The following is a 10,219-nucleotide window of genomic DNA, read 5'->3' on the forward strand; positions in this document are numbered from 1 at the left end:
AAATCTTACACTAAATTGGCAAAGGTATCACTAGTTTATATCATTTAACCATTTTGTTTCTTTTCAGAGTACAGTATATGGTCTACAAATTAACAATGTGTATTCTATATACAGTATAATAGCCTATGGTATTACACAGGAATAAACCAGGTATCAATCACTGGTTTGCAAACCAGAAACGATCAACATCATCACGGCAGAAACGCCATCACACCTCAAACAGGCAGGACTTGGTTTACTTAACATATTAGTCAACTCTGATGTACAGCACTGCAGTGTACAAGAAGAATGTGTGAATCATCTGTCATATCCTTGGGTTACCAGGGCCCTCTACTGGATCCAGACATCTAGGCCTACTGTACCTCATATTTCCTATTGGTATCCGGGTATCCGCTACTTTAACAATGAAACTATTCTAGTCCATTCTGCAAAATGATGGCTATAAAAAAATGTTGCTCGTCATTTCTTTCTCTAGCAATGTGATTGCTGGTGGCACTTAATGACTGGGATGAAGTCTGTTCACTTACTCTAGAGACAAATGTTCTTCTTCTAAGTCTTTCTGGATAAACATCTGTTAAACTAGGACTCAAGGACAGATTAGAGGGTTTAAGTGCACCAAAAGATTTTATTATTAACCGTGTGACAATCAGCAGCAAATAAGTATGGGTGGTGTATGGGGGGACTCAGATCTTGTTGAAAGCCGCTACATCAACACTTTGAACCTGCAACGAGAGAAGAGACCAAAAAGCCCCTTAATGCACTGCCTTCACCAGGGTTTTTGAAACATGTTTTCTTCAATGAAGCTATTCATGTCAAATTCTAATTCATGGTTAATTATCTTTGATTGTGACTCAATGAGGTTTATCAAAAACAAGTTGTGTACGATCTACTCACGTAGTCCTCAAACTTGGTGATCTCCTCCTCCAGCATGTCGGTGCCCACCTTGTCGTCCACCACCACGCACTGGATCTGCAGCTTCTTGATCCCGTAGCCCACGGCCACCAGCTTGGAGCTGCCCCATAACAAGCCGTCAGCCTGCACCGAGCGAACACACTCCTCCAGCTTGGCCATGTCCGTTTCATCGTCCCACTGATAGGGGAAAGGGGAAAGAGACAGTATTAGAAAGCAAGTGAGTGAGCCCCCCAAACAAGGCAGGTACTGTAACGTTATAGAACAGCTTTTCCCATTTGCTTTGTATACCCCCGCCAAACGCATACCTTTCAGAGAGCAACCCTGACAAAGCCTTGTTGTGTTTGTTTGGTGCAGGGAAATAAAGCACCTGGCAGATGCATGTGCGGGCTCTCACTCAAGTATTTTTTTTATCCAGCAAAGTTTAAGAAGCCAGGGGCGTGCATATTATCATTTTATGTAAACAATACCAGCCCAGGTAGTATTTATACAGGACTGTCAAAGTGATACAGTTGGGAAGGGACACACTGACGTACAGGTTTGACATCCAATAAAATGGAGGATTTGGCGATAAGGGCAGGTTTCTTAGCCTTCTTCTCGGCGTATTCCTTCAGCCTCTGCTCCTTGATTCGCTCTGCCTCCATGTCCTCCTCCTCATCACTACCGAACAGGTCAATATCATCATCATCATCTTCCTCCTCCACGGGTGCACTGGCCTTCTTCGGCTGGACTGTGGTACCCTGGAGACGGGAAGGACGGACGGACAGGTGGAATCAGTAGTTGCTACCTCCATAATGATGAAATTGGAATTGTACATTTGAGTATTTAGAAACTATGGAGGCTTACGTTAGTGTAGGGGGGTGCAGGGACCGGGGCTTCTGCTTTCACGGGGGATTCCTCCAGGACTGCTACTCTACATTCCAGCTTTGAGAGAGCTGACCGCAGATCCTCCACCACTGAGAAATTAAGAGCAAAGAAAACTTCAGCAGGCGCCCGCCCACACGCGCACACACGCACGCGCACACACACACACACACCTACCTTTGTGCAGGTTCTGGTTCTCGAGTTCCAGGCCTCCGATGCGAGAAACGAGTTCCCCCTGATCTCCAGCTACACCGCCTGTACTCTGTCCACACACACACACACACACGGGGCAGGAGAGTTACCATTACAGTAATGAGTCAGAGTCTTTGATAACCACCAACACTGCAGAAGGCTGTGCAGAATAGACCAGACCCGGGTCCAATACTAATACATGTTTCAATTACAAAAAGTTTTTTTTATTTTTTATTTTTTAAACATTCCTCCAATTTCTTGTAAATTCTGTGTAAATAATACATATTTGTAAACACTTTTGAATGTATTGGCATGCATTTACAACAAATACAAAATGCATATTAAAAATATTCCTCTTATATGCTGAATATCTTCATTTTGAATGACAATCATACATTACATTTATGCTTCACTGATTTAGAAATGTAGAAAGGTTACATTGGTTACATTTCTTGAATGATTCTAAGACACTGGGGGGCAGACTTTCAAAAAAATCAATAAAATAAAAAATATTTAGGTCTAACTTTCTTCAGAAAAGAATGTTATTTTTTTTATCAGCCTGTAAGTGTGAACAGACTCCTAACACCTATACTGCAGCCAGCCACCAGGGGATGATACTTTGGCATTACTTTTAGGGGATCTGTCATGTTTTCCATCAATGGCAATAATGACGTGGCTTTAATGAAGAATGGACTAGTGAGTAGCCTTCATCATGCCAACTTTCAGTAGGCTAATGCTAAACCTGTATGCCTCATTTGTAATGAAACGATCATTGTTGCAAAAATAATACAATCTTAGGTGTCACCATTACACAAGGCATGCAAATTCCAAGGAATCATAAAAGCATGTGAAAGAAAAAGAAAAAAAAGAAGTTAAATGAGAGGTATGATTTTGTCCCCATTCTTGCATAAAGATACGGCACAAGCCACATTCCATTCATAGAAAAAGGGAATTTGTTTCAGCTTCACCTATCCTAGGTTACAGTGCACAACCAGCGCAACAAGCACAGCTTTGTGAGTAAGGTAGGCCTGACTCCTGCATCGGGGTGTCTAGGCTACTCACTAATAATAAGCTGACAGGTGGATTCTTTAGATCTAGCCCACATATTTGGGGTCGATAAATCATTCCTAATAAAATTATTTCCATCTCCTTGTTTTTGGGGTTGCTTCAATATTGGAAGAAAAAAAAAAAACTTGATATTTTAAATACTTTTTCTCCACCTCCACATGTAGCCAGGACTACTGAGATGCACTGGATTTGCCCAGTGCCAAATCATGTCCCTGTGCCCTTGTACTTGTGGGGATGAGAATGAATTGGTAAAGGCCAACATTCAAACCAAACAAGTTGGGGAGCCAACAGATTGTTTGAGCCTCGACATAGATCTCTACAAGGGCATGCCTTGACTTGTCCAAGTCATTAGGATTCTGCTTATACTGCACACACTGGAAAACATTATATGGATCGTAATTCAATGAATAAGTTCATATTCTTTCAGGTCTAATAAGTACATAAATCGGGTGTTGATACAAACCTTTGACAATATCCAAAACTCAACAACTGAACGCATTTTAAATGTTCAGAATTACATTTTTTTAAATAGTAAAACCATTTACATATGAATATCTGTAATTGACCTAGGTCTGGTGGATACTGAAGCAATAACTCAAGAGGATATGTTGAACAACTTGTATTCATGATACCCTCTCGTGAGTTTCTGCATCATGTTCATTCAATATGTCGAACTCTCTACACCCAGCTGTCTCTGGGATCAGAGATGAGAGCAGGAAAGAATCAGTCATCCAGAAACCCATTAGAAACCAGCGGCTGACCAAACACACACCATCAACACTCAGAGACACCCATCTCACCAACAGCTGGAGAAAGATGGTGAACTGAGGTGGAGAGATGACCGGCTCTGAGAACCACAGACAGTGGGGTCAGGTAGAATGGCTGCCAAGGGGAGTAATCCTGCTCCATTTGGCTCGTTAAGTCCTGATTCACACGATACTACTTGCAATTTTAACTGGAACGCCCCCCACTCGCCCCGACCCCCAGTTCGCTCTGGAAGTCGTCAACAAGAGGGCAGCTCCCTGCGTAACTAAGTGAAACTTTAGTAATACTGTTTTATTAGCATTTCTTTCTTATTTGTGTCTCAGTATTCCCCAACTTATCTGAGGACATGTTCGCAACCTCCTTTGTATGCGCAAAACACCGCCTAGTGCGTCATCTACTGGTTTGGCAAACAAAGCTAGCTAACGACCATCTTTGTTCCGAGCTGTTGTTGTTTTCTACTGTAGCGCGGTTACCTTGTGTGTGACGTTGTTCTCCGTCTCTCCCACCTCCCATCTCACCACACCCAGACAAATAGAACGCAGCCTAACCAGCAGATGAAAGGCCTGTGTGTGCTCAGCTCACTGGAGCAGAGGACCAGGATCTACTTACAGAACATTCCTCCCACAGTGCTATACGGTGAGCAGACATCTGAACAGCTCTACCTAGCTTCCTTCCTACAAGACAGTCTCGCATATTGGTTTCAGATACAGAGAAGGGAGAAAATCGGGGCCAAGAGATGGGCGGAATTAGAATTCAGAACCAATCCACTAATTATGCGTGCAAGCTGGGCCTACAGATTAAAGGGGATGTGAGAGTCGTGTCACTGCTCTTTGGTGGGGGCAGTGAGGGTCACACACACTGGGCCACTTACGAGCTGGGATTGGCAGTTCAGGGGGGGTTGGCCAGAGCCTCTGCTAGGGAACAGCGAAGTCTTGAGCTGGGAGAGGGTTGGGGAAGGGAGAGGGGGCAGGGATCCGGGGGCAAGGGAGGGAAGGAGGACAGAGTTGGATGAAGTTGGACGTGCAGGTGTAGAGAGGCTGGAGAGACAGAGGGAGAGGTAAGGATAGGATAAAAAGCTGGATCTGGGACTAACTTTGAAGGAGGGAACCACAGAGATAGAAGTAGAACGTCTCTTGAGAACATAAACTTGAGGTAAGGAGGCGTGCGAGAATTCATGCTAACCACATTCTCACGAACAGCACACGTGCATTCCTGAGGCCGAAACCATCGCAGTGGCGGCCTATCTAGTCATCAAATTCTAAAATAAGGAGGGCTTTAATGGGTTAAAATAATATACCAGCCTACAAAATCACTGGTTTAAAGAAGCGGTAACAATCGAATGCACCCAGCGATAAAGGATGGAAGCGTTCCATAAGCATGCATTAGCACTACCATGCTCACTCACACATTTACTCCCAGTGCCAGAGAGAACCATTCCAGAGAAATGAGCTGCTAAGCTGCTATAGCAGGTCAAGGCACCACCATGTCGTTATGACATGTAGTGCTCGCTGAACAGATGGCCAGTCTAGCCAGCTTCTTGCACTTTGCCTTCAGCACTAGATTATGCTCTTAGTCACTTGTTTTAGAGAGAGAAGATGCACTTGTGAGTTCTGGCAAGTAGTAGTACATTGGCTCTTCCTACGTTAAATGCAATTATTGTTAGTCGCTTTGGATAAAAGCGTCTGCTAAATGACTGTAATGTAATGTGTGTATGAAAACCTTAGGTTTTCATGTATTAGACGCAACAGAAACCTTTGACCGTGGGAGATTAGTGTCATAGCGTTATACAGTACTCACTCCTGCAAGAGACTTCTGGATGTTCTCTCTTGCCCGCGCAATGTCTTGTAGGATGCTGTTAGCTCCCATCTCCTGAAGGAACACAGTAGGTCAGGTCCAAACGGCAGACATGCTAATTTCAGGGATGTTACACAAATGGACACGAGGAAAAACTTTCAAATGTACTACCTGTGCTGAGTGTGAGGGTCCATTCATGCTCTCATAATAGTGTCTTTCTGCATCATCATAGCGAGGTTTGTCAAACCAGATCTTCTCCTGACCTAGGAAGTCTACTGCACTCATGGCGCTAGAGAGAGAGAGAGAGAGAGAGAGAGAGAGAGAAAGAGAGAGAGAGAAAGAGAGAGAGAGAATCATAGGGCACATCAGCATAAGGCACATTATGGTTCTAAATCAACCATATTCATGGCATCTAATGTAGGCCTACGACTTAATTTGTCCAGAATGGAGACATTGATTTCTATAGCCTAAACCTTACACCCCCCCCCCCCCCCCCATCACCCTGCTCAATAATACAACACTGAATGAGCCTACTAAAAAGTAGCCTACTTCAAGGTACCCACTACTTACAAAGATACACATTAGAATTAAAAGACTCCATAAAATCATGCAAAAAAGATAATTAAGAGCAAAGCAAGTACAACCTAATAAAAGAAGCAAAAGACAAGCAAAAAAACATACTGAACAATCACAGAACAAAATGAACTCCATTAAAAAAAAACATAAAGCACTGAAAGGAGAAACAGCAAATCAATGTGCTTTGGGGAAAGGCCAGTCTCCTGTGGCGGGTCATACTTGTCCCTCAGAGGGCTGGAGCAGGCGACTGGTGATGTTGGTCTCTCCACCTCCGTGGCGGCGGCAGCAGCAGCAGCAGCATGGAACCGGCTCTCTGCAGCCTCATAGCGCCACTTGTCCAGCCACACCCTTTCACTGTCTGGGTGGAGGAAGTAGCAGGTGGTGGCCGCTCCTCCCACGGACGAGGCGTCGTCCTCTTCGGTGACATCAGCGGGCTCCTCCTCTTCCTGAATGGGGTGCAGGGCGTGGAAGACTTCAGCCTTGCCCTGTGGGACTACCACCGCCCCTGGCTCCTCCTCTTCCTCCTCCTCCTCCTCTTCCTCCACCAGGCTCTGTGGGTGGTGGTCACTACTTCTAGAGGTCAAGGGGGAGTTGGGGTGGCAGGCGCGCGAGTTGACGGCGCCCAGGTTGTTGCTGCCGTAGAGGTTCTGGTAGAAGGCAGCCTCTGCGCGGTCATAGAGGGGCTTCTCCAGCCACACGTCCCCGAGCAGCTCCAGGGGGATACGAGGTAAGCCGTTGATTGGCTGGCGAGGGCTCGGCGCGGCAGTCGGGGTGGCGGGGGTCGGGGCCTGGGACTGATATCCCTCATCCGGAGTGGCGGGTGTGGCGGCGGCGGGGTGGTTGGACGGGACGGCCAGGGAGCTCGGGACGGTCAACTGCTGGGACTCTTCGGCGGAGCGTCTCTCAGCCTGGTCAAAGGACGGCTTGTTCACCCACACATCCTGCACTACATGGTGGCAGGCCACATGGTCGGCGTGGCCACAGGCCAGCGGTACGAGAGAGACGGAGGCCCCTGGAGTGGGGAGGTTCCCTGGGGGCAGAGGGGATTCGCTGGGCTTGGCCGGTCTGTTGGTAGTGCGCGCCAGCCAACACTGGTAAAAGCTCTCAGCCTGCTCGTACGCACTGCGATCTAACCAGACCGAGGTGTACTCGGACCGAAGACCCAGAAGGGTCGTGCCGGAGTCAGGGGCTGGGTTGTCGTGCGAGCCGAGCTCCTCTTCGCCCCGTCCCTTCCCCTCCTCCTCGGCCGGGGGGCAGCTCTCGGGGTGAGCAGAAGCCCGCTTGCGGCGACGGCGGTTCTTACCGCTCCGCTTGCCCTCTCCGTTCAAGCCGACGCTCTCCGGGGACGAGGATGCAGTGTCTTCGTTACTCTGGCCTGGTTCGGCCCGCGTCCTCGCCACATTGGAGGCACAGTCCACCGAACAGTGGATGGGAGTGAGATCATGCTCGGACTGTTCCATTTCAGAACATGGGGGGTTCCTCTGAGGCATCATCTTTGATTTGTAGCAGAGATAGAGAGTAACAGGCACAGGCTAGATGATTAGTTACACAGGAGTTCAGTGACAGAAAGGGATTGATTCATTGGTCTCTGTAATTGATATGAATGGGTGCAAACCTCTCAAAAAGTAAAAGGAACATGATTTGCCTTGAGAGAGAACCAGAGCTGTAGAAAATTCGTCTGAGGTAGGTCAATGGATCAATCCCAGACTACAGAGGCATGCAGGAAACAGAAGGGCCTCAGGCTGATTTTGAGAGAATAAGATGACGGAATGGCAATGCACTTTACTATGCTCAAAGACAAAGCCTTATTGCAGCGCTTGATGGTCTGGAAACTCCCAAGCAATGTAGGTACCATAGCAGAAAAAAAAAAAGATGTCTTCCGGAGACTCTCAAGCAATACTGACAAATATTTGGATTCACAAGCAATACTGACAAATATTTGGATTCACAAGCAATACTGACAAATATTTGGATTCACAAGCAACACTGAAAAATATTTGGATTCACAAGCAATACTGACAAATATTTGGATTCACAAGCAATACTGACAAATATTTGGATTCACAAGCAATACTGACAAATATTTGGATTCACAAGCAATACTGACAAATATTAGTTGAGCATGCATGCATTTAGGTAACTTGATGAGAATAGCAAAGTGGCATGTAGGCTTAAATCAGGGCCAGGGATGGAACCAGGTAAATGAATGACATGAGGACAGTGGAATGGTGATCCCATCCTATCTAGGCTATCTGACATGCTCACAGGTACTAGAACAGGACAGAAAACGGCTAACATGACTACCCACAACAAGTAGTCTCATTTCACATTCATAGGCAACATTTTCAATGATGGACATTCATCTGGCATGCATTTATACTGTATATTATCGTCCATGAAATGAAATGTCCTGATCTAGCATGTGATAATGTGATTTGGAAAGGCTCTAAGCCAAAGGGTTGTTATGAGGTTTTCCTTTAGTAGTTTAAACAAAGTTGGGTTACATAAGGTAAACATTTCCAGTATGAAAGTTGTGCAACATCCTGAGACTCACCTTCCTTTTTGAATGGTAAATGATAAATGGACTGCACTTATATAGCACTTTTATCCAAAGCACTTTACAATGAAGGCCTCTCATTCACACCAATGGCTGAAGCTGCCATGCAAGGCGCTAACCTGCTCATTGGGGACAATTTGGGGCTCAGTATCTTGCCCAAGGACACTACGACATGTAGTCAGGAGGAACCGGGATTCGAACCGCCGACCCTACGATCATTAGACGACCCGCTCTACATCCTGAGCTATACAGTCGCGAATGTATGACGAGCAACAAACTAGTTCAAATGCTCAACACGTTATTTTCACCCAGTCAGCCGCAAGCAGAGGGGAACAGCTGTTAACCCACCCAGCTATAGGACGAAAGGCTTCATTTTAATTGAACGCATCGTGGGCATAAATCAGACTAGGCCTATACTGTACTCTAAAACACAATACACACACTCATCTAATTTCCCCAAGAATACTCACTTTTCCGATGCTTGAGAGCATGAATGGGTAGAGACAGGGGTGAACAGTTAAGGTTAGTCCAACGACAGGACAAGGCAGCCACCGATAGCTAAACGGTATTAAATGCTACTTAGCCTAGCCGGGTGTGGAACAGCACCCTTGTCCCCATATAACACGTATCCTGCTCAAAGCGCAAAGGACAGTGACATGGTTTCAGGAATAACGGAGTTCAGAGTAAAGGACACATGTCATCACCTTGTTACCTCGAGGCAGGTGCAGCCTGTCACCATTCAATTGCTAGTGAACTGGATAGCTAGCTGGATAACTGCTTATTTCACCAAGGCGTTTGGGATGTTCCTTTGTCAACGCGTGTTCTGTTCCGACGTACTAGGAAAGCAAGCATTAGGTACCTTTACCGGCTGCTGCATGTAACCAGCTAGCAAGCATGGCTCTTCAGTCAGAAGGCTAACGTTGCCTAGCTAGCTTACCTGACGTTAGCTTACGTAGCCTTCCCGACAGTCTTGCTATTTCACATGAACCGTTTCACTTCTCAACAATTTGACACACGAACGTATTCAGTTGTATTTGTCCAACAATGTCCATGTATAAAACGTAACTGACAATGACTTACTGTTCCGTTATATGGTGGTTGACGGGGCCAGTGGTCTACGTGCGTCTCAATGAGCTCTGGAAATCACAGGCCGAGTGGGTCGAACACAATGTGCGTGGTGCGGGAGGTGGTTTATTCCAAAACAGAACAATTATTTGCCAGTTATAAAAGTTTGAATTTCAAACAAACAAGCGTTCTGGTAGGCCTACTTTTATATTTTAATATTATGCTGCATTAATAAGTTTAAAGGTTTGCCTGTGACTTCCTTTACAAGGGTTGGGATTTGGTACATTCCATCTTGAGAATCAGGGTCCATCATTAGAATCAGGAAACTGGCAATTCTATTACTCAGCAGACAGAGGCTGCCATCAATCAATTGCAGAGCATTGAGATATTCAGTGATAAACTACACTGAAGTAAAAATGAAACTGCATA

The 10,219-nt window shown here is 45.8% G+C and overlaps 1 protein-coding gene across 3 annotated transcripts; it reads right to left on the reverse strand.

Moving 5' to 3' along the window:
* Nucleotides 1–444: 444 nt before the first annotated feature.
* Nucleotides 445–9,885, reverse strand: eef1db (eukaryotic translation elongation factor 1 delta b (guanine nucleotide exchange protein)). Of its 3 annotated transcripts, none has more exons than XM_084444386.1 (9): nt 9,196–9,308; nt 5,764–5,881; nt 5,596–5,667; nt 4,670–4,735; nt 1,951–2,035; nt 1,756–1,865; nt 1,446–1,649; nt 895–1,089; nt 445–722 (listed from the first exon to the last, which is right to left on the reverse strand). In XM_084444386.1, the coding sequence occupies exons 2-9, from the start codon at nt 5,875–5,877 to the stop codon at nt 684–686; spliced, it is 885 nt and encodes a 294-aa protein (XP_084300512.1). In that variant the 5' UTR covers nt 5,878–5,881; nt 9,196–9,308; the 3' UTR covers nt 445–683. The 3 variants fall into 3 exon arrangements, with proteins under 3 accessions (XP_084300512.1, XP_084300511.1, XP_084300513.1); XM_084444385.1 differs by lacking the exon at nt 9,196–9,308 and adding an exon at nt 9,806–9,885 and having other exon boundaries at nt 446–722; XM_084444387.1 differs by lacking the exons at nt 4,670–4,735; nt 9,196–9,308 and adding an exon at nt 9,806–9,885 and having other exon boundaries at nt 454–722.
* Between the last annotated feature and the right edge of the window lie 334 nt (nt 9,886–10,219).

The sequence above is a fragment of the Borostomias antarcticus genome (assembly GCF_949987555.1).
Source record: "Borostomias antarcticus genome assembly, chromosome: 10".
NCBI classification, from domain to species: Eukaryota; Metazoa; Chordata; class Actinopteri; order Stomiiformes; family Stomiidae; genus Borostomias; species Borostomias antarcticus.